This window comes from Manis pentadactyla, chromosome 5 (assembly GCF_030020395.1).
Source record: "Manis pentadactyla isolate mManPen7 chromosome 5, mManPen7.hap1, whole genome shotgun sequence".
Taxonomy (NCBI): domain Eukaryota; kingdom Metazoa; phylum Chordata; class Mammalia; order Pholidota; family Manidae; genus Manis; species Manis pentadactyla.
The window spans coordinates 178,028,862-178,054,069 of NC_080023.1; the positions used below are offsets into that span (position 1 = coordinate 178,028,862).

The 25,208-nt window shown below is 62.9% G+C and overlaps 2 protein-coding genes across 24 annotated transcripts; both read right to left on the reverse strand.

The window, feature by feature from the left end:
• Positions 1–1,380: 1,380 nt before the first annotated feature.
• UCKL1 (uridine-cytidine kinase 1 like 1) lies at positions 1,381–13,139 on the reverse strand. 14 transcript variants are annotated; one of them, XM_036900794.2, is made up of 15 exons: positions 12,906–13,134; positions 6,823–7,010; positions 6,590–6,696; positions 6,321–6,491; positions 6,175–6,246; positions 5,153–5,342; positions 5,006–5,067; positions 3,476–3,495; positions 2,595–2,693; positions 2,428–2,521; positions 2,284–2,346; positions 2,079–2,201; positions 1,884–1,991; positions 1,662–1,818; positions 1,381–1,575 (listed from the first exon to the last, which is right to left on the reverse strand). In XM_036900794.2, exons 1-15 carry the CDS (start codon positions 13,013–13,015, stop codon positions 1,496–1,498), a joined length of 1,644 nt encoding a protein of 547 aa, XP_036756689.2. In that variant the 5' UTR covers positions 13,016–13,134; the 3' UTR covers positions 1,381–1,495. The 14 variants fall into 14 exon arrangements, with proteins under 14 accessions (XP_036756689.2, XP_036756690.2, XP_036756686.2 ...); XM_036900795.2 differs by lacking the exon at positions 3,476–3,495 and adding an exon at positions 4,321–4,337; XM_036900791.2 differs by having other exon boundaries at positions 6,823–7,013; positions 12,906–13,133.
• A 116-nt stretch (positions 13,140–13,255) lies between these two features.
• On the reverse strand, positions 13,256–24,381 carry ZNF512B (zinc finger protein 512B). 10 transcript variants are annotated; one of them, XM_036900745.2, is made up of 19 exons: positions 23,725–24,142; positions 23,550–23,628; positions 22,348–22,494; positions 21,904–22,046; positions 21,446–21,574; positions 20,622–21,331; positions 20,287–20,513; positions 20,101–20,172; positions 19,857–20,003; positions 19,604–19,728; positions 19,440–19,532; positions 19,122–19,217; positions 18,865–19,035; positions 18,428–18,622; positions 18,077–18,178; positions 17,680–17,742; positions 17,092–17,190; positions 16,545–16,766; positions 13,256–16,114 (listed from the first exon to the last, which is right to left on the reverse strand). In XM_036900745.2, the coding sequence occupies exons 2-19, from the start codon at positions 23,551–23,553 to the stop codon at positions 16,058–16,060; spliced, it is 2,802 nt and encodes a 933-aa protein (XP_036756640.2). In that variant the 5' UTR covers positions 23,554–23,628; positions 23,725–24,142; the 3' UTR covers positions 13,256–16,057. The 10 variants fall into 10 exon arrangements, with proteins under 10 accessions (XP_036756640.2, XP_057359185.1, XP_036756639.2 ...); XM_057503202.1 differs by lacking the exons at positions 23,550–23,628; positions 23,725–24,142 and adding an exon at positions 24,263–24,381; XM_036900744.2 differs by lacking the exon at positions 23,550–23,628 and having other exon boundaries at positions 23,767–24,142.
• Positions 24,382–25,208: the final 827 nt, after the last annotated feature.

Genomic DNA, 25,208 nt, shown 5'->3' on the forward strand with positions numbered 1-25,208 from the left:
GCAGGAAATGGGCCCAAGAACTTGGGGCCTAGCCCCCTCAAGCTGCCTCAGAGGAGGGGAACCCCAGCCTGAGGAGATGCGGCTTCTAGTTCTGGCCTCCTGCCGCCAGGCTCTGCCCAGCAGAGGGCGGGCATTATGATCCCCCCAGGTTTGATGGCTGAGCAGGGTGGGGGCAGTTGGGCACACTCCTGCCCAAGCTGCATTGTGCACGTGGGTGTGCATGTGCACACCTCTGTGCTGGTGCACATGGGATGTGTATGAATGGTGCTTGTCAGTCCCTAGCTGGACTTTGGGAGGGCCTCTCAGAATGACCCATGTCCTGCCTGGGTCCGCATGAACTGTTTGCTCCACTCCTCATCTAGGAAAACCCGGCTGACAGTGAGTGAGGTCTTCCCAGCCTCCAGGTCCCAGGACATAGCATGAAAAGAATGAATGAATGGCGATACGGGAGGGGTCCACTCACCGGACTGGGGAGAAGCCCCTCCTGCTGACCTCTGGGCTCTGTCAGTCCTCTGTCTCTGGTGCCTGGCACCTCTTGGACAAGCCTCCTGCCTTTATCTGCCTGCCCTTGGCCTAGTCCCCACCTAGCAACTTCCTGTCCCTGCCCCATGACAAGCTTTTCCATGACACGGCCTGTATGAGGTGTGGGAAGCCAAGAGCAGGAGAGCAGGGAAAGCAAAAAACCAGACATGGAGGGTGGAAGGGGCTGGGGGGTCCGGGGTGCTGACGGCCCACCTGCAGCAGCCCAGGTATTGGGACTGGTGCACACACCTCATCCAGGCCTGCCATACATGGGGCTGTCTGGAGGGGGCCAGGGAAGCCTGCTTTCACCCTCAAGCCCAGAAGCCATAAAGGCAACGCTGGACATGGGCGTCTGGCTCTGAATAGCACCGTTGATCCACTGAGGCTCTGGCCATCTGCCCTGCAACTGGGGCTCTTGGCAGAAGCAGGGACCAGCCTGTCACTCCCTCCTACAGCCACCCACCCACACACCGGTTTCCGCTGGGCTCCCTGATGGTACAGATGTGGTGGAGGTGGTGGCAAGGGGGAAGTGGCTGCAGAGGCTGCCTTTTGTGAGACCCAGAGCCCTAGGTCCAGGCCAGCTGCCACCCAGGGGCCCATTGGGCAGAGCTGGTTGCTGTGGGTAGGCCCCAGTTCTGCTCTCTCCTAAATTTGGCAGAGCCTAACTGTAGGAAAAGCCAAGTGTGAGAGCAGAAATGCCTGTCTTGCCAGGAGGGCCAGACACTAATCAGAACCTAGCAGGGGCCAAGGCCCTCAACAAGTCTCCCGTCCTTGGTAGCCCTCCTATGCCCCCAGCTCAACAGGTCACACCTTCGTTTTCCTGAAGGTTTACTTCTTTTACAAAATGCATAAAATAAGTTGTGTTGGTAACATCTTTTTTAATTAAAATAAGTTAACATCTCTATTTAGTAAGCACAGGCCAGGAAGCAGGAGGAGGCTGGTGGACACCAGGTGGGAGGTTCAGGCAGGCCAGCTAACTCGTGGAGGCCACTTCCTCCTCATCGCTGCCTTCAGGGACAGCGTCTGTCCCAAAGTAGCGGTCGCCGAAATTACCTGGAGAAAGCAGCAGGCCGGTGTGGTGGGGACTCTGGCCAAGCCGGCTCCCCTACACCCTACTAGCCAGGCCAGGGCAGCCTCACCGATGCCGGGAATGATGCGGAACAGGTCGTTGACCTGCTTGTCCACGGCTGTGGTGATGATTCTCACTCGAGGGAATGCGTAGGCCACCGAGTGAACACCCATCTCCGCCATGAGCAGCGACAGCAGAAAGATCTTGTCCTCAGGCACGTCGTGGTCCTGCGGGCGAGCCGCAGGTAAATCCCCACCCAGCCCGGCTGCCCACGCCCACTTGGGACACTCACCAGGAGCACACGCACGGCCATCATGGCCGCAGCGCCTGTGGACACAGTGCAGTCCATTAAGATCACGTGGTCGTCGCTGATGTCCTTGGGCAGCCGCAGGTAGTGGAGCTGCAGCAGCCACAGAGTCAGGCCAGCCCAAAGCCAGGGCCATGCCTCGGCCTCCCCAGCCCCGCACCCCCAGGTTCCGCCCCGCACCTCGGGCTCCCCGGTGAGCTGGTTGGTCTGGATGAGGATGGTGCCAATGCGCACATCTTTGCACACGGCCCGCAGCGCCGGCTCCATGGTCTCCCCCGCCCGCAGAATGGACACGCCCGTGATCTGGGGGAGGGGCAGGCTGAGCCGGCCGGAGCTCCGCCCCCAGGCCGCCCAGTCCCGCTCCCGGCCGCGCCCCGGCCGCTACCTGCTTCCCCGCGTAGCACTTGCCCGCGTAGTCCTGCCCCTGCGGCGTCTGCACCTCGCAGTCCTGCGCGGAGAGCGGGTGGGGCGCTCGTGAGCACAGAGCCAGCCGCCGCCCCCGCGCCCCCCCCACCCCGCCGCTCGGCACCTGGAAGGGCAGGAAGGAGAGCGCATGTTCAATGAGCAGCCGCATCAGCCTCTTGGAGTAGAAGATGAACTCATCGCGGCTCGTCTCCTTGTCCCTGCGGACCCGTCGGGCTTTAGCAAAGGCGCGGGAACCGCCAGGCTGCCCCAGCCCCCCAGGAAGGTCCTCACCTGATGATGGTGTGCATGCCCCGTACCTGCGGCGTGCTCTTGAGGACACTCAGCGTCCGGGGCAGGGGGTGGCACTGGTGCGCCGAGGCCAGTGCAGCCCTGGGGACACAAGATCGACTGGGGACTCAGGAGGGGTTCTCTCTTCCCAGAGCCCCACCCTCCCACTCCCGACTGTGTGTAGGGACAGCGGGGTGTGCAGGGTGGGGGCCGCCTCCTCGTGGTTGATCGGGGGGACCCCACCCTTTAACAGCCAAGCAAAGGTTAAAGGATATGGTGGAAGGCAGGGAGACGACCAACAGCAGGAAGCGAGGAGCTGCGGCGTGAGCCCAAGCACGGGTCGCCCGCGCACGCTCAGAGGAAGCAGAAGGGGCCCCACAGTGGGAAGGTGGGCCTCGCACACGCAGACGCGTCTCAGCCCCCCAGACTCCCTCCGGCAGCTGGTCCCCAAACCCAGGGCACTTCTCGCTGGAGGAACAGCTGAGCCTTGGCGCCAAACCCCCGCCCTGACTCTTCACTCCAGGTGACCGCACCCCCTCAGGGAGCCAGAGCCAGCTCGGCGCCGCCCCCGCACCCCCTGCCTGGAGTGGGGAGGTGGGGGAAGCCGGCAGGCGGGCATGTGGCAGCGGTCGGGGCACGGCGAGGGGCGGGCATGCGGAGCACAGGAGGGAGCCCGGGGAGAGGAGGGCCCGGGGGCGGGGCATGCAGAGACGAAGACAGGGTCCGGAACGGCGCCCGCAGAGCCTGAAGGGCCTGGGGGCGGGACATGCGGAGGCCGGGGACAGGCGAGCCTGGGGCTTGGGGCCTGGGGAGGAGCCCGGGAGGGGAGGGTCTGGGGGCGGCGCATGCGGAGCGGCCCCCAGCGGGCAGCACTCTGTCCTCACATATCCCAGCGCAGCTTCCTCTGCTCGCCAGGTGAAGAGGTGAAGAGTACGTTCAGGGAGGGAACAGGGCAGGAAACCCAAGGGTTTACAAAGAGGGAAAGAACAAAAAGAAAAAGACCATTTAGCGGGGGGCTCCAGTGGTCCCTGCGGCCACCGGCTGGCCGGAGAAGAGAAGAGGCGGGTGGGCGGGCCGCAGGCGGCACCCCTCCCGCCCCGCGGCAGCACTTCCTGGGGCTGACAGAGGGGAGCGGCCACGGGCCACCGCTTCCTTGGCTGGCCAGAGAAAGGTTTTTTCGAGTACAAAGCCCTGGAAACTTTTTCTCAGAACAAAGGCTTCCGAGAACTTGATGTACAAGCCCCGCAGGTGCCCTGGTCGGAGGAGCCAAGCAGAGACTCATGCAGGGATGGGAAGCGGGAGGCATTTCCAACACAGGGGGTCGGGGTGGGGGTCTCCTGCCGCTGGTGCTGAGCACCCTCGGGGCTGGGGCTCCGTCTGCTCGCACAGGCAGGGTGGAGACGCAGCCCCAGAGCTGTGGGCCGCCCCTGCTCTCTGCACCTCGGCTCCAGAGCCAGGGTGGGCAGGGGAAGTCAGAGGGTGGGGCCTCACCACCACCTGGGGGAGTCCCACTTGGCAGGGGGGTGGAGACCCACGCCCTCTGGCTGCTGAGGGACAGGCTTGTGGCCCCTGCCCTGGGGGCCCGGCAGTGCTGGCTCAGGATGGCCGTGACCTCTGGGTCAGACCTCAGTGTTTGGAAAGAGGCTGCCTGGGTGGCAGCCCAGACTCCGAGCTCCCTGCAGACGTTGGAAATGCCTCCATCTGTGCAGACAGGCGTGGGAAGTCTTACCTGACACTGAGCTCACGCTGTGACGGCAACACAGGGAGACACAAGGGAACGGGGCGGCGTGTCAGTGACCAGCCGGCACAGCCTGCCGCCACCGTGTGCCTTGGCCAGCCAGGTCCCCCCACCCGGGAACGAACACACCACACCCCGTGGAGGGACATTCTCAGGCGGCCACCAGTCAGAGAAGGGGGCTGCATCCCTACCGGCTCTGACCTGGGCATCCCCTGGGCCCCCGTTCCTCAGGCCTCAGGCCCTCAGCAGCCCAGGAGGGTGCCTGCTCAGAATGGTGGGCTGTGCCCTTGGCCAGCTCCGGTCACGTGACCTCAGGTCAGGGCACCTCTCCTATGGTGCCTGGGATGTGGGACTTAGTGCCAAAACTCAGGGGTCCCCCAGAAGGGTTGGGGGAAATGGGAGCATGCCCTTCCATCACGGCCCAGCTCAGGCTGAGGGCGCTGCTGTGCCCCACACTCTGTCAGGGACACAGCTGCCTCTGGCCAGCACAAAGGACCGGGGGCTGGTGGGTGACAGGACTGACTGAGCAGGCCCGGGACACTGGAGGGCCAGCACACAGCAGGGGGCAGTAATGTGGGGCTGCAAGAGCAGATGGCTAAGGGTGACGGCAGCAAGGGACAGAGGGTAGGGCTGAGGTGGGCTGCAGGGACCTGGGACCCCGGCCTGGCCGGCTCACCTCCTCCAGCTGGCTGTGCATGTGCTGCACTATCAGATCGATGGCCACAGTGTTCCCACTCCCTGGGGCAAGAGAGGGTAGGAGGGTGACATGAGTGGTAGCACCCATCTCCCCAGCCCTGAAAGGCAGGCAAGTCTGTAGGCTCACCCCAGGGCACCACGATGTCCGCCACACGCATCGTGGGCTGGATATACTGGTCGAAGGCGGGCTTGACAAACTTGTTATACTGTTTGATGACACCCTCAATGTCGCGGCCCCGCTCACTGATGTCGCGGCGCAGCCTCCGTACCAGGCGGATGTCAGAGTCTGTGTCAACAAAGATCTTCATGTCCAGGAGCTGGATGGGGAGAGAGGCCTTGCTGAGGGGGGCCCTAGCAGGGCCAGCATGGACGACACGGGGACCAGCTCCAGTCCACACGCTGGCCCAGGAGCAGACCAGGCCCACAGCACCCTGCAGGTCTGGCCGGCTGTGTGTGTGGTGTGGATGTGGGCATGTGGGGCATGTACATGCATGATGGGGCCCTGTCTGCCAGGGGCTTCGGTCAAAGGGCATCTCACAGACACAGGCAGCTGAAGCAGAAAGAGGCGGGCACCACGCATCTGGGCAGCTGCCACCCACGCGAGCCTATTCGCGGAAGCTCACACGGCGGGGCCTGGGGGCCTGGTCCTTCCCCACCACACCACCACACTGCAGTTCTCCAGTCTGGCGAGCCCAGGGTCTAGCCCCACCTCAGCAGGTTCGTGCAGGTGGGCCAGAGACTAAGCGCTGCTCTGGGGGCAGCAGGGCTCCCTGGCCTCTGAGCCCGAACCCACTGGCCTCTGAACTACCCCGAGGGACAAGGACACGCACAGGACTCCCTTGTGAGCCACGGCAGGGTGGTGCCAACCCCGGAGCAGAAGCCCTCCCTGCCCAAGGCCCCTCACCAAGGGCGTTCCGTTCTCTCCATGTGGGTGGCAGGCCTCGCAGGTGCGCCTGACCCCCTTCCTCAGCCCACTCCCAGGAGAGGAGCTGCTCCGCACCCACATGGTGACAGCATCACTGGACAGGACATGGCGAGCGGCCAGGCCTGCCTGGAGGAGGCTACTTTAAGATGAGTCCCACAGTCTGGCAGGGAGTTGGGCCAGGTGAGCACCCTGAGCAGAACTGTCAGCCTCGAGCCCACCCTCACCTCCAGCAGTGTCTGGTCAGCAAAGGCCATGATGCCCTCGAAGATGATGACATTTGCCCCATACAGCGTCTTCTGCAAAGGAACATGGAGCTGCTCAAACGGCCCCTGCGACGCAGCAGCCATGGGGCCATGCCCACTATGCCTACCCAGTCCTTCTTGCGGCTGTGGGTGGTGAAGTCATAAATGGGCACCTTGACGCTTTTGCCCTGCTTCAGCTTCTTGAGGGTAGAGACAATGAGATCAAAGTCGAAGGCGTCTGGGTGGTCGAAGTTGAAGTTGTTGTGGGCAGCCTGCTCCTGCTGCTGTGCAGTCAGCACCTGCCGGGCAGCACTGGGTGCGTAGGTCCAGAGACCCCACGCAGGGCAGGGGCTCCAGGCCCCCAGACACAGGGCCTCATGCACAGGGGTCTCCTCACCTTGTAGAAGGAGTCCATGGACAACAAGACCACCCAGGGCACATCCAGGGCCTCGATGATCATTCTGGCCACGGTGGTCTTACCGGAGGCACTGCCACCTCCCAGGCCTGTGGGCAGGAGTAGAGAGGCCCTGAGCAGGGCAGCCGGGCCTGCCCACAGGGGCCCCGGTGGAGCCCACCTGGCATGCCACGTACACCTTTCTGGCATGATTCACCCACACCCACTGTGCTCACCGATGGCGAAGGCCTCCTTGGACTGTGTGCCATGCTCGTTGTACCAGGGCGGCCGCCCCGCCGTGTAGATGGTGCGCTTGCTGGTGCGCAGCAGGGGCGGTTCGGACTTGCACTGGCTAGTGCTGCGCTTTCGGGGTGAGCGCCTGGCGCCCACAGGGGGCAGGAGCCTGTCCAGGGACTCTGAGTTGCTGCTGCAGAGGAGGACAGGCTCCTTGGGCCCAAGGCCACCCCACACAGGGCCCAGCATGACCGGTCCAGGGGGCGCCCCCCATGCAGACACGCAGAATGCCTAGGGTAGGCGGACTGGGGTGGGAACCAGGGACCTGCCTGAAGCCCATCATCACAGGGCTTGTGGCCTTGGGTTATCACTGCCCACACAGGTTCACAGGGAGAGCCCATGGCAGGGACCAGGGGGCAGAGGGGTGAGTGCGATCCTGGCCTTACTCCTCCTTCCCTGTGAACTGGGAATCATCTGGACTGGGCAGGGCCCCTGTGCCCCCAGGAGATGAGAGGTGGGCAGGTCAAGAACAGTCAAGACCCCATCAAGGGCTGTGTCTCCCTGGGATGCTGTCTGGGCAGCCCTCATTTTGTGGGATCCAGTCCTTATCACCAAGCAGTGTGGGGTGATGCACAGACTGGCTCGGAAATGAGACCCATGGGGAAGCACCGCTTCCACCCTCCAGCACCCCTCGTGTCAGCTTGGTTTATGTTCCAAAGGCTCACAGTGTGACTGTAGACAGGGGCAGACCTAGGGAGACAGTCTGGCAGAGCAGCCCAGCCAGGAGGTAGTGGCTGCCTGCTGCCTGCTCAGTCTGTGCTGAGAGCCCGGGGCCAGCACAGGCTGGGAAAGACAGAGCCGGCACAGGAGGGCCACCGCGTACGTGCACCGCACAGCTCCTCGCAGGCTGCTGCCCGCAGCATGGATTGGGAGCCCGTGGTCTGAAATCCCAGAGATGGAATACTGCTCGGAATGCGGGCAGGACAGCCCAAGGAGGGTACAGACACATAAGTGTCCTTGAAGTGTGGTCAGGTGAGAAAGCAAACTGCAATGTGATCCATTTATATAAAGACCAGCAGATGAGGCTGCTCACCCTGACATCCCTCCGCGTTAAGTGTGTCTGAGATGTGTGCACAGAAAAAGCTAGAATCACATGTGCCAAGTTTGCCCTGGGTGCCAAGACGTGAGGCTTTTGCCACAGTGAATGTCTTACGAAATGCTCCTCTTTGTTACCAAAACCAAACCAAGCCATGGTCTGTCCCTGAAACCTGCTGTCCTGTCACCATTTCAACCCACAGGACAAGGGCACGGGGTGCTAGGAACCCAGATTCAGGCAAGTGCCACAGGAGGGCACTGCCAGCTTGCCCAGGGCCAAGATCAGCACCTTGCTGCCTCTGGGACAGCCCGAGCACTCCAGCTTCAGAACACTGGTGTTTCCAGCTGTTTGTCCTCCAGAGCACTGGTGCTGCTGGGAGCCGGCAGGGTGGTGTCTGGGGGTGGGGACTGTGGAGGCAATTAGCTGAGGCCTAACACATGACAAGTCCCATCAGCAGGGCTCGTTTCCCAAGCATGGCTGCTGGACAGAAAAGCTGCCCATGGCACCCGCAGGGGACACACAGCCTGTCCTGGGGAACAGGGAACACAGGCCGCTGCGGCTGCTCTGCCATCAGGACGGCGAGGGGTGAGCCCTGGGACTCGTTAGCAGGCTGCGCTCAGCATTGCTCCGCAGCTCTGGGGACAGCAATTACCCAGCACATTCTACTTCAGAGCTGGGTGCCAACGTCCACAGTAGCGCACCCAGATGACGGGCTGAGGCAGGCCTGGGGCTGGCCACAGCACTGCCGCCTGTCAGCGCATGTGGGAGACCTGGCTCGGCGTGGACAAGCTGCCCACAGATGCCGCCCACATTCATGACCACCAAGCAGGAGATGGGTGCAGCAGGCACAAGCAGTGACACTCCACTCACAGTGAGCCTGTGGCCCCTGGCACACCCTGAGGGGGCTGATGGCCCACAGCTGGGCAAAGAACTAAGTCCAAGCCAGCCCCTCCCCTCTGTGCCCCTACTCCGGGAGGAAATTCCGACACAGACCACCTGATCCGCAAAGGGTCTGGGCTCTGTCACCCCAAGGAGCGCGCCCTCACGCGCCAGCACTGAGCGTGCTCACACATCTAGGACCGTTCTCGCCGCCCCAGGACAGCGGAGGCCTGCGGCTGCTGCTGTTCTCAACCCCCCTGCCTCTCACCCCACTGCGGTGGCCTGGCCCCTGGTGCCGGAGCCCTTGGGCTCCTACCTGCGACTGCTCCTCATCCTACAGGGACAGCCTGGGGCAGGCAAATTCCTAGGCACGAGTGCCCACGTGATGAGAAGAGTCGAAAGTAGGTCGGAATGACTCTGCCAGAAGCCTGCCCCACCTTGGTTTGCACTGGGCCTGAATGACATCAAGCTGGGTCTGCAGCCCAGCCCCACTCCACAGCCTTCTCCTCTCTGGGACCCAGGGACAGAGCCCTGCTGTGCTGTCAGAGCAAGCCTCACGCCTTTCTCACAGCAGTACCACCTTCAAGATGGGAAAGTTACACAAAGACCTCATTCCGCATTCACAGAGGGACAGAGTGTGTCTGGCTACAATGACAAAAGGTAATTTCAGCCCAAAGGATTATGAAGCACAACGGACACAGACCCTCCTGTGACTGACAGCCCCAAGCAAAACCAGCGTCTGAGGTCAGCAGGCCTTGCCTGGCCCCCCAAAAGCCTCTGTCCCACCTGTTACCAGATGTCCTCACAAGACACACCCTGCACAGGGCCGCGGGTGGCCAAGACGCAGTGAAGGCGAGTCTCCTCACCATGGCTGCAGGAGGCACCAAGCCTGTCACTCACCTGCCTTCTGCTCCAAGGGCCCAGCACCCCGAGATTCTGATGTCAGGGTAAGCTGGGGGACTGCTCCTGCTCATGGCTGGGACACAGAGGGCACCAGGACGGTGGGATGATCCCAGGTGTGTCTAGGGCATCACCGCACTGCACTCAAGACCCACAGTGGCCCCCCAGGACAGTTCAGAGGCACCTGAATTGCCCCTCCATGACTGGGTGGAACAGCACCTAAGGAGCTGGAGTGGGGTCCAACCCCTGGCTGGCAGAGGCCACCTGCTGGGAGGCCCCAGGAACCCCTGTGCCGAGGGAACAGCACTCTCCACTAGCCTCAGAGGCTGAGGCTGAGGGTGCAGGTGTAAGAGGATCACCCGGCAGGGGTGAGTCCTGGCCTGATATTAATAGCTGTGACCCTGACGAAAAGAACAGCCTGTGACCTGGGTAGACCTCAGGCTGGCCCACAGCACGAGCTGCCTGTCCTATGCTCAGCTGGCATGTTGCAGGCCCCAGGCTTGCTGAGTACCACTGGAACCTGAGTACCACTCAACACCCTGGAAAACGCTCAATGCCTAGTCTGCCTGGGACTACAGAGCCACCCCTAACCCCCAGCAGGACAGGGCACTCTGAGGTGTCTCTCGGCCTACTGAATGTCAGTGCTGAGCTGCGTGTCCCACTCCTGGCCCCAAGGTGCCTCCTAGAAGTATAAACAAACCTGAAACTCTACCCTCCCAGGCACCCAAGAATAACTGCCTGCCCTGCCCCCTCCACGGGTAGGCTCCAGCATGTCCCCCAAGGCAACCCAATGCTCAGCGTCCAAACAGGGCCCAGCCACTCCCCAGCCTGGCAACAGGAGGAGGAGCAGGCCCAGCCCCACCCACAGCAAGGGCGGTTCAGCTAAGTGTCTTCATTGAAGTTTGTAAAGGGATTTGCACCCATAGGTCTCTGACCTCCGTCCCTCCTGTCCAGCTTTCCTCCTGACTATTTCCGACAACATGGAGACAGCTGGCAGGGGCTCAGGGAAGAGAAAATCCCACGCGGGCTCACGCTCCTGAGAGCTGCTTCAGAGGCAGCCTGTCTTGACCACCCAGTGAGCAAGGGTATGTCTACCCCCTGCAGAGGCACCCCTGGGCAGGACTGACCTGGCTTTACCCATCCCTCCTGACTGCAGCCTGGGCAGATAAGCAGATGCCAGCCTGCGCTCAGGGAGGCTGGAGTTGCCCAGGACAGGGCCTCCGCTCATACCTGACACCCTGCCCAGGTTACTGGGTGAGTAAAATGAGGCCAGGAGGGAGAAGGAACTAACTGGTCTACTGGGGCCTGGCCCTGGGGGGTCCCAGCTCAGCTCAGAAACAGAAGCGTCAGGGCAGACGGAGTTGTGGGGCCAGGGAAGCTGTAGCCCTAAGAGGGCTAAAACTGGCCCCAGGGACTTGTACTGCCCAGGCCCCACCGCCCTGCAATCCCCCTTGCAGGACCCTTTCCTTCCCACTGATCTGGATGGGTCCAGCCAGCCTTCTTGGACTGCAGTCTCCACCTGGACTACACCGAGAAACAGAACCACAAGGTGCTTATCCATTGCTGAAAGAGTCCCAATCCCTGTCCACATGGGGCTGACCCTCTAGAAGGACAAACAGATAAGAAACAGTGCCACAGTAGACAGACCACTCCAATGTGGCCACAATGACATGGAAGGAGAGCTGGACTGGTGGTAAGAGAGGGAGTCTGCTTGGGACCACCTGCACATATGCCTAGATACCAGCTCTGGGTCTCCTGGGAGAGGGGCCGTGTAGGGGCTGTGAGGGCACACAGTTGAGGAACAGCACAAAGGAGGCCCTCAGTGCACCTGCAACAGTGAGTAACAGGTGAAGAGATGTATGCCCGTGAAGTCCAGGGGCAGACCCTGTAGGCCTCTGGAGAGGGGCCCTGGGGTCCACGCTTCCTGCTCCAAGCTCCTGGCTCCTCTCCTCTGTCCCCTGAGGACCACTCTGGGGGAGGACCTCTGCCTCCTTGGGCACCACGAGGGGCCTGTGCACTGGGCAGGGCCCAAGAATAGCTGTCACCAGTCTGTGTCTTCAGGGAGTGCTTTTCTCAAGAGTTCATCTGAATTTGCCCTCTGTGACCTTGGACTAATTCAAAGATCCTTTGGGACCAGCAGCTGTCACAGCCTCAGGTCCTACTATCACCCTGTGCCAGGTTCTTGGTCACCACTCACTGGGAGTTAGCCTGGAAGGACACAAGCTGCCCCTTCAGACAAAAGGCGCCTCTTCCTCTAAGCGGCTTCTGGAGGAGAGGGATCATTGCCGGGCACCCGTCACCTCAATTCCTCCCCCTGCTAATTACGTGGCTGGCAGCACCCAGACCCCACTGGAGGACTCTGCGCACACACACTGCAGCCTCCGGAGGACCACCGGATCCTGAGGAGGGCGCACGGGCTTGAACCAAGGTCTCCTTTGGCCCCTGCATCCTGCGCCCTCCGCCGCGCTCTCCCCAGGAGACAGTTCAGACCCGGAAGTGAGGAGACAGCCCTCCCGCCAGTGCGAGGGGCAGACCCAGAGCACTGCCCGACCACGCCCCCTGGTGGCCCTAGCCCTGGAGGCACTGAGCAGGGAGGGAGCCCCTTTCCTCTAGGCCATTCCGTCTTCCCGGACAGGGTGACAGAATGGCCCCCCCCGCCTTGCAGCCTCCCCAACTTCCCCTCTTCAAATCCCCACAGAACCTTGAAGGTCGCCCACACCAGGCGGGCAGTCAGAAAGCACGGTGCACCACCCCAACCCCAAAACCACGACCTCTGGAGCCTTGAGTGGGGCAGGGGTAGAGGGCCTGAGTTCGTGCTGATTGCAGAACAAACCGAACCCCTCGGAGCTCCAGGCAGGCACACTCCAGCCTGGCGCCAAGGGCCCGCCCACTTGGGGCTGAAACCCAGGTCAACCTTGAGGTGCAGCCTCCGCTCCACCTGCCGGGCCTCCAACTCGACGCCCACGCTTGGAGGGCCCCACGCAGGCCCTGCCCGCGAGCCCGTTCCCGCCGGCCGGCCGGGCGAGGGCGGCCTCACCGCCGGGTTCAGCTCCGCCCCGCCCCGCCAGGCCGCAGGCCCTCCTGCCGCGACTGCCTAGGCGGCTTTGGGGCCCAAGCGCCCGCGCCGCAGACCCTCCGCGGGGCCTACCCTCCCAGAGGACGCGAGGGGGCGTGCGCGGCCCCAGCCGGCGCTCGGCGCGCCGCGCCTACCGGTCCTCCCGCGCTGTCTCGCTTCTCTCCCCCGGCCGGTCGAGCCTGTCTCCGGTCGCAGGGGGCGGCGGCGCGCGGGGGACGGCAGTGGAGGCTGGGGGCGCCGCCATGGAGCTCCAAAGCCGCTCTGCGGACCGCAGGCCGGGGCTGGCCGCACGGGCCGCCGGTAGCTGTAGTTCCGGGCCCCGCGCCGCACAGTGCTCGGCGCGCCCTTCCGCAACTACACGTCCCACAAAGCTGTGCAAACGGGACTGCCGGGACTCGTAGTTCGGCTGACCCGCCACGTGCGGACGCCCGGAAGGACCCCACCCCGCGTTTTAACACAAACTCAGCCGCACAGAGCCCCTGGAAAAAAATCAATAAACATTTATTTGATACAGTCATTTTTAATACATACAGTTGATGACCCGCCTCCTCGCCACTAGGGCCAGGGGACGGGAACGAGGACCGGGGACAAATGGTCACAAGGCGGGCAGGGCCCGAGCTCACCTCAAAACATTTTGCAAATAAACACTTTGTAGATAGAATATATATGTATATATATGGTTACAAGTGATAGCTGGAACCTCTCTTTCAAAATGCACTTATGTACGGAGAACTGGCATTAGAAAACCCAAACCAAGAAACCCAAAGTACGGGACGTGTGGCTGCCAGGCTGGAGGTGCTGGCCAGCCCCCCTGAAACTCAGGCCTCCAGGGCAAGCCGCCTGGGCCCACTGGGCGGGACGCACGGGAACAGCCCTCCCTGCTGCGGGCCAGAGTACACCCATTCTTTCCCTTCTGATTTAGAGGGATAGGAGGGGGATTACAGCCGGGACACCTATCACACCAGGGCACACCCTCATCTGCCTCTGCAAGTAAAGTGCATCCTATTTTTGTATGAAGTGTCAGCCCATTGAGTTGGCCCTTTCCTGTTCTCAGGCCAAAGGAGGTGGGCTGGGCCAGAGGTAGATCTTCAGAAAGGGACCCAGAATTGTGTCCTGGGCTTGGGTCTCAGGCAGGGTCCATGCCCACGACAAGGTGGGGAGGAGGGCTGCCACTTGGTCCCTCTCGCTGAAGGTGTCAAAGCCAGGTGGTTACCGGGCTTCATCTTGCCAGAGTGGGTGGGCAGATCCCACTGAGCCAACCAGGGCTCTGCTAGCTTCGGAGGAGCTCTGCAGCCCGGCTTGCCATTGCCACTCACCAGCCAACGCATAGGAAGCAGGGGGAGAAGAAGGGAGAGAGGGGGTCCAACCCAATAGCCACTTTTGGCAGCAGCCCCCATGCCTACTTTAAAGACACAGAAGGGGGTTAAAGTGCTAAACATCAAGTTACCCAGGACCCCATCTCTTCCTACACATCCAGGCGGGGTTCTCACACCAGGGACCATCTATGGACTTTTGGGGGTGACCTGGAAACTCACCCCACAGCAAAAACCAGCCCACTACTCCTCAAGGGCCAAGTACCTGAGAGGCTGGGGTGGGTGCCTATCCCCAGCAGAGGTGTTGAGGTCCAACCTCCTCCAACCATTGGTGACAAGGACAAAGTGCACCTGGGGCTCCTGCCAGCACCTGCTCCCCCCCTCCTGAGGCTGCCCCTTCAGCAGCTGTCTGGCCCTACCCCTTCCTCCAATCAGCTGTACACCACAGTGACACCCAGGAACACAGGAAAGACAGCCCCCCTGCCCAAAGGCCTGCCATGCTGCCCGCTTTGGCCTTTGACACTGGATCACACCCACTGCCCACGCCTCCACCTTCGATCAGATCAAGGTGTGAGGCGAGGGGAGCACCTACCTCCACAGCCCCTCCCTAGGACATCAGGCCATTGGCTGCCCAGGGTCAGAGCCTTTTGCTCAACAGAAGCAGCTAGAGGCAGGCAGTGTGGCGAACTAGCCCCAAAGTTCCCCTGGAACCCGTCTCCCTGCCGCAGGTGGGGGAGAACTGAGCCCAGCTTGGAGCCCTCCTCTCCAGGGACTGCATGAGGACAGGAGCTGGGGGGCAGAGGGGTGCCCAGTAAGCACTGCCTCCCTGAGCAGGGAAGGGACCCCAGCCCAGCCCCTAGATCCACCGTCGGCACCAGGAAACCCTTAGCACCAGAATGTCAGATTGTTGTGAATTTTTGTATAAAAAAAACAGAATAAAAAAAAGATAGTTACTTGTCACAGCAAGAAGACTGGCACCCACTACACCCAGGAGACACACGCACACAGGCAAATATCAAAATTCACATCGTCTGGGACCACCAAGGCCAAGCCCTCAGCCCACCCCCACCCCCCAGGGGAACACGGCCTGTCTGAGCCCGGTGAGTCTAAGCACCCCTGCCTCCCTGCAAAGCCGCAGCTGGAAGGCAGGGCCCAGGGAAGAGGCCAGAGGCCATATGGCCACCTCCTCTGGGGGCCCTGGACTCCAGCCTGACCCTTGTCCAACCTTCTGACCTAGCTGTCCTCTGGGCCCCAGAGGGAGCCAAGACAGAGCCGAGGAGACAATACCAGACCACTGTGACCTTGGCCAAGCCCCCTCCCTGGCCTTCAGTGCTTGTATCAAAAGACCACACAACCAGAAATGGAGAAGCAGGTAAAAAAGAGGGGAAGGGGCTTCCTGCGGGGGCTTGACCACAGGCCAACCGAGACAGGAAGACAGGAGCCTGTTTCCTGCAGTGTCTCTCCTCAGAGCAAGGCCTCAGCTGGCCACCCAACAGGCCCATGGGCCCCAGGTCCACACCACAGCCCAAGCTAGCCTACTGCTAACCCACCAGGCTGCCCTGACCTAGGCAAGGAGTTAGCAAAGCCAGAGCTCAGAGGCAGAGCATGCCCTGTGTGGCCCCTGGGCCCCAAGCCCCTGCTTCTGCAGCCCTGCGGGTGGGAAGAGCAGAGCACCTCCTTACCCCAAGCAGGGGGCACCACTGGGGACGGCAGAGGGCCCTGTCAGCAGGGCTGCCACCTCTACCATGACAGGCACGGGCCGGTGGGGCAGGGGGGTGGGCCCAAGCACAGCAGGGGTCACAGAGGCAGGGAGGGAGGGCCAGGAGAGGTAGAGAACAGAAGCAGAGAGACCAGAGGTGACAGGACAGGGAGGCCAGGGGCTGTCAGGTCAGCTTGGTGGCAGTCAGACTCAGGGTCTGTCCTGGGAGGTAGCTGGGGGTGCTGAGTTCCAGTGTCGGGTAGAGGCAAGGCTGTCAGGTGCCCTCATCAGCCCAGAACCATGGGTTACCAGGGAACCCCGAGCCTTGGGCCTGAGGAAGCAGACAGGGCACAGAGCTGCATGGCAAGGGCCCCAAGGCCATCTGCCTGCTCTGCCCCACCCCCGAGGCCCAGAGGCCCAGGCTGAAGATGCTCTTCCTGCTCATCTAGGGCCCTGGACTCTGCCAGGCCCATGGGTGCCCCCCTTCATGCTACTGCACTACAGTAGCCACCAGCCCTCCCGGGTGTGCTCTGCGGCAGCCTGCCCTGGGGAAGGGCCACCTTCAGGAAGGGAGAAGGGCCGGCTGTCCCCACTGGGCAGATGGCTAGGCAGGGTGGGGGCTGGAGAACTGGAGAGGAGGCGGTCCTGAAGCTAGCTCGCCCACCCTGGACGGACAGGGGCTTGGCGGCCAGAGTGGGGGCCGGGCCCCACCCACCTGCCAGCCACCTCGCTCACTTCTCAGCTGCCCTGCTGGCTCCCACCTTCCGGCTGGCGGAGCCCCGGGCCCCCTTGTCTCTGCCTCCCGGGGGCCAGTCGTCCCGGCGAGGGGGCATCTTGAGTGCAGGCTCCTCAGGAGGCCTCTCCTTGGGCTTCCGACCACGCTTCTTCCCACCTGCCGGACTTCTCTTCTCCTCCTTCTCGGGCACCAGTGAAGCCTGGATCCTGTGTTTGGGAGGTGGGTCTGCCGAGGTACGGAACCAGTTCTGGAGACAGAAAAGCTGTGATGGGCCCCGGGGAAGGACACCCAGCATGGGGCATGGTGAGCTCCTGTGCCGAGGCTGGCAGCCTGTGGGGGGGCTCTGCTTGGGGCGTTGGAAAGAGCAGCACCCAAGCTCACCCCTCTTCTGGGGAAGCCAGCAGCAGCTTTGAAGAGAAACTGCCAGACTTTCCAACATTGGCCACGTGCTCACACAAATGCCACACAAGCCATCACCCCTGCCGCCCCCACCCAAGCCCAGGCGCCTCCATGGCCAGCCTGTGCAGCTGCGGGCCCAGCAGGCCCCTCGCACTGGGCCCAGCCCGCCCCACCTCTGCATGGGTCTTGAGGATGTGGTACTTGACGCCGCTTTCGGAGCCAAACTCTTTCGGACACAGCAGGCAGCGGTACTTCCCCACCAGGTGGTCTCCCTGCAAGGCATGGGCAGTCCAGCCCAAGTTGGCCCCCACCCCAACCGTGGAGGACTGGAAGAGCCCAGATCCACCCAGGACCCTCCACCCACGTGACCAGAGTCAGGGGCAACCACAGCTTATATGGATGGTGCCTGACGGGTGGGCTTCGGGACTGCTGCTGGGGAGGGGAGGACGGGCGGAGGCAGCGTCCTGGGGAAGGGTCGCAGCCCCTCACCCCAAGCCCAGGTCAGCATGCCCACTTGTTAACCATGCAGACAAGGAGCCCCTGCAGATAGGACAACTTGGGACTGACGATTTAGGGCTAAGGCAGGGGGCTGGCCAAGCATCCTGGGCTGGGCTGGCCAACAGGCACCTGCCAGTCCCTGGGCTCACGGAAGGGGCTGTCCTGTGGAGTGGGGTCATACACCCAACGTGTTGGGGACCCTTGGGGAGTAACTGGGAGCTCCAAGCACCCTCCCCACCATGAGGGCAGGCCTGGGAACTAACCTTACTGCAGCTGGCAAGATGGGCCTTGAGGCCTGACACACTGGAGTAGATGGCTTCACAGCACTGGGGACAGGAGGCAACCATGGGGGAGGGCCTCCGAAGGGTGCCTGCACACAATGTGTACCCCGTACCCCAGCCCAGGGGATCTGGATTCTCTCTGGGACAAGTGGGGTCTTTTGACCCCAGAGTTTTCGGGTGTGGGCAGGCTAGGCCTTTAGGGCTGAGGTCAAGGCCTCTCTGCTAATGGGGTTTGACTGAGGACCCTGCAGGGCTAAAAGGATCCCTACGTAAACAGGTAGGCTGGTCCCTCGGAGGGCTTGCACCCAGGACCACAACTGGGCTCTCTGTCCCTGGGTCCCAATGTCCCCACACACCCCCACTAGCCTGCCCAGCTCACATCATTGGGGCAGTTGACGTGGCCTTTCTCCTTGACTTCATTCTTCCAGGCCTCCAGCAGCTGGGGGTTGAGTGTGGGAAGGCCTGGCCGGGTGTAGTTGAGCTGTAAAAATAGGCAAGCGTGGGGTGAGTCTAAGGGCCCACGTTAGGATGCTACAGGGCAGCTTGACCAGAGCTGACCCAGACTGACGGCCGTTCTGAGAAGGCCCTCCACTGCGGCCTCCATGAGCAGCAGATTTGAACCTTGGGAGGTTAGCAGAAAGCCCAAGTCAAGGGGTGTCCGTCATAGGGGACCCCAAACTTAGGCATGACCTGCTCAGAAACCCAGGGCCGGGGCCTTGGCAGAGCTCACCCGTGCGGTCTCGGGCACCAAGTCATCCTTCATCCGCCGCTTGGTCCAGTCCCGGGCCAGTTCATCCTCTGCAATCTCCTGCAGGTGGAACACAGCCACCTGGGCCGATGTGCGGCGGATGCGGCCGCTAGGGGTCCGCTCAATGCCCGGCAGATCCTCAGCCTCCGAGGGCTTGTCCTCAGGCTCTTCAGGGGGCTGCAGGGCAGCAGGCCAGGCTAAGCGACTGGAGCCAGGTGTGGGGACCCAGGGGCATGTGCCACAGGTAGGGAACGCGTGAGCAAGAGTGCTGGGGACACAGAGGCGCCCCGGTCCCAGGCTCACACCCCCAGTGCACATGCCCACAGGAAGGAAGGGGAGAGCACACACGCAGTAGGCGGCATATGGGCACAAGTGCTCACAGCCCAAGGGCAGGAGGGACCTGGCTGTAGGCTGCTCACCGGAGCCGCATGCTCCGAGCGCACGTGGTAGTCATGGCCGGCTTTGGAGCGGTAGGTCTTGCCGCAGTGGGTGCAGGGGAAGGAGGGGCTGTCCACCTCGCAGGGCGGCTTCCCACAGCGTCGCTGGTGGTACTGGTAGCCCATGAGGCTGGAGAAGGCAGCCCCGCACCCCTGGGGGTCAGGTGCCGAGTAAGTGGCCGGCAAAGGGCCATGCCCTGTCCTGCACATGTGCTTCCCATCTGGGTGGCCCCACTGACCTCCTGGGGACAGCGCAGCCTCCCCATCTGCTTCAGCACCTTGCGCAGCCGCTCCCGCTCCTCCTGCTCACTCCCCTCCGAGGCCTCATCAGAGGGCTGGGGGGCAGGCCCAGCCTCAGTGCCCCCACCACCACAAGGCTCCTGCCCCTGCCCAGGGGTCAGGGCCACAGCTGTCCAAGGTCAGGCATGGGAGCCACTAAGCTCTGCCAAGGTGTGGTGATGAAAGGTCATGGTCAGGGCTGGGCAGGTGGGATGGGTGGAGTGGGAGGCTGATGGCCAGGGGTCAGGGCCGGCTGGCAGCCGGGCCCAGGGGCATACCTTGGCACTGTGCTCGGCCATGGTATGGTAGTTGAGGCCAGCCTTGGACTTGAACTGTTTCCGGCAGTGCTGGCATTTGAGCGCGTCCTGCAGCTGCAGACCCGGCCCCATCAGAAACTGGCCATGGGGCACCTGCCCTCCTGGCACCTCTGGGGCTATCTTACCTTCTGACAAACCTCCATGTGCTTCTTGAGCCCCACAAGGGTCTTCCGGGTGACCACACTGCAGGTGGGGCAGACAGCCTCCCCCCGTTCGTGGATGACCCGCTGCCACTGCTCCTCGGGGACACCTGCAGGGTGAGACCATGGCCTCAGAGGCTGCCGGGGCTCCTGGAAGCCCTGGACACCAAGCACAGAGCCCAGAGTCTATGCTCAGCCTCCCATCCCTATGGTCCAGGGTCTGCCCCACAGTCAAGACCTGGAGACAGGTGGGCCACAGGGGCCGGCACCTCCTTGGTGACAGTGCTGGTGGGGGCCGGCACCTTCTTCCGCATGTCCTCGGGGCCTGGCACCTCCTGCTTCTTGGAGCGGTGGATGCGGGATTTGTCCTCCGCTTTGGCCAGGCCTGTGTGCACACATGGGTGGGGTGGGGGTGGGCTCCAAAGGGGGCACACCTACGCATACACTCAGCCCCGCAGGTGCCCAGCTAGCCAGGCCATCACCTTTGAGTCCAAAGGTCCCTGAGATGGACGGCTGCTCCCCCGTAAACTTCTTGGGTGTTTTCTGTTTCCTTCCTGACTCGGGGGAGAGAAAATGGGCAGCCAAGATTCTGGTCAAATAACTGTCAGGAGGCCAGAGCCAGCTGGCCACTAGCCCCCCCGGCCACTGCCCCCCAGCTCTCATCTTACTATGCTTTGTACGCTCTGCGCCCTCCTCAGGTGGGGACGTAGAGCCTGTGGTCCTCGGCGCCTCCTTGCCCCCCTGGGGCCTGCTGCCCAGAGAGAGGGAGCTGCTGCCAGGGTCTGTGCTCAGCGGAAAGGCCACGTTATGGCTTGCCCTGGGCGAGCCATACTCCCCACTCTCTGGCCTGGCCTGCTTAGATGGGACGGGGCCGGCATCCAAGCCGTCTGCAGTCCTGTGGGGAACAGGGGGTCAGGAGGTAGGAGGCCCCTTCGGGCCCTACGAACCCCACACTGAGGCCAGGCAAGCACCCCGACCCCCGACTGGGAAGGAGTCCCCATACCTTTTCTTGCTGCTGCCCCTCCCAGTGGCACGAGCTTTGTTCTCTGGCGGGGTCAGCAGCACTGCTGTGCAGGGAAGCGTGTGTCTGCTGATGGTGGTGGGCCTGCTCACCATCACTGGCTTTGTGACGGGCATGAGCTTTGTCATCGGCATCGGTTTGCTGATGGTCACTGGTTTAGCAACCGGCACAGGCTTGCTAACTGGCACTGGTTTGTTGACTGTCACTGGCTTGGTGATGGGAACAGGTCTGGTGACTGGCAGAGACTTGGTAACTGGCACCGGCTTGTTGACCGGCACAGGCCTGGTGACGGTGACAGGCTTGTTGACCGGGACAGGCCTGGTGACTGTGACAGGCCTGGTGATAGTGACAGGCTTGGTAACCGAGACAGGCTTGGTAACCGTGACAGGCTTGGTGACTGGCACAGGCTTGGTGACTGGCACAGGCCTGGTGACTGTCACAGGCCTGCTGATGCCAATGGGTTTGCTGACACCCACGGGTTTGCCGATAGTGACAGGTTTGCTCACTCCAATGGGCTTGCTGACTCCAACAGGCCTGCTGATGGTGACCGGCCGGCTGACCGGCCCAGGCTTGGGGGCAGGCAGGGGTCGGTCCATGTGGTTCCAAATCCGGTGTTTTTCTAGCTGCGTCTTAGAGGTGAACGCAGCCTCACAGAAGGGGCAGGGGAAGGTCAGCCTTTCTGAGATGGCACCCTGGGGGATAAGGAGGCATGGGATGGGCTGCCTGGCCTCTGCCCAGACATCCTGGGCCAACGGCTGGGGCAGGGCAAGCCCCAGCCTCCTCTTCCCTGGCCCCCAGCCCCTTACCCCTTGGCACCGCTGGTAATGGTACTTGAGCCCGTAGATGCTAGGGAACTCCAGCCAGCACCCCGAGTTTGGACACTTCACCCTCGAGTGAGCCTTGAATTCATCTTTCCACTGGTTCATCAGGGAGAGCTGGCGTGGGAAAGGCCGGGGCGCTGACCCCATACCTGGGCCTCTGCCAACCCCGACAAAGTGCCCTTCCCAGCCTACAGGACAGACCAGCTGCAAGAGCCCTTCAACCTTGGGACCACAGCGGGATGCAAGCCACCCTGAGCAGTGGCAGTGCTCTGGGCCGCTCCTGAGAGTCCCACAGATGTCGTCCCATAGGCCCTAGGCAGTACCCTGAGTCCCAGAAGCACAGACCGGCCATAACACAGGCTGAAGGCTTGGTGCTGGGTGTGTGGAAGGCAGGCAGAGGCAGACCCCAGCATGAGCCCCACCCCAGCCCTCAAGGAGCTCACGGGAATGTCTCGGAGGGCCTGGTTCTCAGCTTTTGGACGTCCCTTTTTCTTCCCTTCCATCCTGTCGCTGGCTGGACTTCCCGGGTCAAAGCAGAGGGGGGCCTGGCTAGGCACCGTCTGCCCACCCCGGACCACCGGCATCCCTGTGGCACACAATATGCCCAGGCTTGGAGGCTGCACTCCTTGCAGCCTCACATTGCCACCCGGGGGCCTGGTCAGGCCTAGAGTGAGTCCCATCTGCCCCACACTGTGGCAATGGGGGCAGGAGCCTGTGGTCAGTTAGGACAAGAATCAGGGATCTGGGCAGCCCCCAGCATGGGAAGGCTCTCAGGAGCCCAGGTGGCCTGGCCAGAAACTCAGGAACTGGATGTCTGGGAAGGCGCCCACACCCCACACTGGCTGCCCATGACCGCCTGGAGTTGATCTTGGCCTGACCCCTCTTACCCAGCTTTGGTGGGTCATGTAGCACAGGAAGCCGGACCTCGTTCCGGCTGCTATCCTTCCCAGATCCACTCTTGCTGGACCCTGGGATCCGGCGGCCTCCTCCGACACAGAAAGGATCAGTCATCTCCGCAGAACAAGTGGACAGACCTGTAAGGCCCACCAGGTCCAACTCAGGACTTAGAGTGGGCTGCCCTCAAGCCCCACCCCCAGACAGGTCCAGGGAAGGCGAGCCTGCCTACGGGTGCATTTGGGCACTAGGGGAAGTAGGTGATGGAGCCTTCCGGTTTAGGGGAGGGCTGCCCAGCCAAGGTCTCCAAGATGACCCAGGAAACACTTGGAAGACGAGCTTGGAAGGATCTAACCCTGTCGTGAGACCCTCACCAGCTCACAGAGGCTCCAGAGTGTGTAGAGAATCACACACCTCACATGGGGGGCTGGGCTGGGGCAGCCCTAGGAGAGGTGGGGTGTAAGGGAAGCCTCTCCCAGGGGCAATTATGACAGCAGTATGGCTGCTGGCTCACAGGCTGCCCTAGACCAACACCTCAGGACACCTCCCTGCACAGTCTTGTGCAGGCCCTAAACAATGCCACCCTACCTGGCAGGCATCCCTAGGTCCTTCTCCCCAGGACACAGATGGCAGACAGCCAAGGTGGGCACTGAGGGCCCCTAGCCTGCTTCCAAAATGCAGGTGCCTCCCCTCCCCCCTGTGAGGCAGACCAAGGACCCTGCAGCACCTGGTTGTGGTCCCTGTGCCAGATGAGCCCCACCCTACCTGACCATCTTCCTGGCCTTGTCCCAGCCAAGGCCACTCCACTCATGCTGGGCCCCTCAGCCACCTTCCGCGTGGCCGACCCCCTCCTCCCCTCTGCACTCAAGAGCCTCCCTGCCCCCCACCTGCAGGCCCACTCCACTGACCACCAGCCACAGGGAACACCCTGCTGCCTGACACTGTGCCTCTGTGGGACCTCACACCCTGAGAGCTGGGGGCATTCTGAGCTCAGTCCTGTTGGGTCCTCCCATGGAGGCACTCAAGGCCACAGAAGGTGCGGGTTGTGTGGGCTGTGACCCCTCCCCTAGTAGTTTTTAATTAATTTAAATCAGAGAAGATGGGAAGGGGCTGCTATGCAAAGGAGGGCCCAGAGGCCACCTAGGCAGGCTGCGGTCAAAGGTCAGGACAGTCACTGCAAATGGCCAAGAGGTACCCATATCCTGGTCCTGGAGGGAGTGCTGGCTGGTCTTGATGGGTCTAAACAAAGTTCTCTGGAAGTCCTCGCACAGCAACTTCCCAAGGAGACATGCACACATCAGTCACCACAGCCCTGTGAGCCTGTGGTGCTGGTGCCTGCTGGGACCCTTTCCAATGTTTCTCCAGCTTACGTGGAGAATTCGGAGCTGGGGGGGCCTCAGGCCAGGGCTGACCTAGAAGGCAGACACCCTCCTTCCATCCAGGGCCGGTGATTCGCACATCGAGAGGAGAAAGGACTTCCATGCTCCTAGAGGGCCCAGCAGGGTGGCAGAAGTGGGACCCTCTCGGGGGAGGCGACGCTGGTAGCGGGACTGCCAAGGCCGCCCGGCCCGGAACCCCGCACCGGTCCAGAGGCGGATGAGGCCGGCGGGGGGGCGCACACCTGGACGCCGGCCTTGCCACCCACCTGTCACCTGCGGCCGGGGCGCGGGCAGGCCTGGCCCCCGAGGGCCGATCGCGGGCGCCTGGGGGGGCCGGAGGCAGTGAACCAAAATGGCGACTTTTTCTGGAGAAGGAGGAGGCGGGCGCGCGGCGCCGGCGCGGGACGCGGCGCGGGGTCCGGGCGCGCGGGGGCGGCGCGGGACCCGGGCCCGGCCCGGCGGCGCGCAGGGTCAGGGCGGGGGCGCGGCTGAGCGGGGCGCGGTCCGGGCGGGGGCGCGGCGCGCTTACCTGCGGCGCCCGCGGGACGGCGGCCGGGCGGGGGCCGGGCCGGGCCGGGCCGGGGCGCGGGGCGCGGGGTCCGGGCGGCGCAGGCTGCGCGCCGCGCTGCGCACATGCGCGCTCCCGCCCCTCCCACCTTTGACAGTTTTACTGTGGGGGGGAGGGGGCGAACTCTCGCGGTATTCCTGCGGCGGCTCCGCGACGGGGAGGGACTGCCGGGGGAGGGGGCCCGGACGGCCTGCGGGTCCCCGGCCTCGCGGCCCTGTCGCCCCGTGTGCGGGGCTTCCGGTGCAAAGTGGCCGGTATGCCGCCGGTAAAGCAGAGGGCGCTTTTCAAGCAGTGGGGTAAACTGAGGCACGGTGGGGCGGTGGGTATTGCCCCAGCCGAGCGCGCGCAGATTGAAGCGGCCAGATGTCTCTAGTTCTGGCTGGGACGGTGTGGCGGGGGAGGTCACTGTCCTCTGGGACCCTGAACTGACATCTCGGGGCCTTGGGCCTGCGAAGTAGGATCTGGCCTTTCTCCCAGCTAGCCCTGTGGCCACCCTCAGAGCATCGCCAGGCTCCTGGCAGTGCCGGGGCAGTTAGAGGCCACCGACCGTCGGACCAGCCTTCTTCTGCTTTGTGGGTTGGTTCTGGAGCAGTTGCTCTTCTGTGCCCCGAAGCCTGGTGCTTGGCGGGGTTGCTGGTGTTAGGTCTGGAGGTATGGGGCACCGACTCCACCAGAACTTGGGAATGAAAGGGACTGGGGAAGGGATGCTGGCTGGGAAATGTCGTTAACAGGGCGTATCGCCTTCCCTGAGCCCCATCGCACCCAACACCAGTGCCCCTCTCTCCACCCATCTACCCTGAAGCAGGTTTGACTGCACTGCTTGGGGGCGGATTTGGGGTCTAACTTTCCTCCCTTGGGATCCGTTTCTCCCAAAGCCTGCACAAAGTGCTCACACAGAGGCAGAGTG

Coding starts and splice junctions, on each gene's coding strand:
- UCKL1 (XM_036900787.2), bottom strand. CDS start 13,015: ATGGCGGCGCCCCCAGCCTCCACTGCCGTCCCCCGCGCGCCGCCGCCC. Junction 5,343..6,174: donor CTGACCAGACACTGCTGGAG/GTGAGGGTGGGC, acceptor CTCCCCATCCAG/CTCCTGGACATGAAGATCTT. Junction 2,522..2,594: donor GGCATGCACACCATCATCAG/GTGAGGACCTTC, acceptor ACGGGTCCGCAG/GGACAAGGAGACGAGCCGCG.
- ZNF512B (XM_036900740.2), bottom strand. CDS start 23,836: ATGGAAGTCCTTTCTCCTCTCGATGTGCGAATCACCGGCCCTGGATGG. Junction 20,004..20,100: donor AGGGACCTTTGGACTCAAAG/GTGATGGCCTGG, acceptor GTGTGCACACAG/GCCTGGCCAAAGCGGAGGAC. Junction 17,191..17,679: donor ATCTTGCCAGCTGCAGTAAG/GTTAGTTCCCAG, acceptor CATGCCTTGCAG/GGAGACCACCTGGTGGGGAA.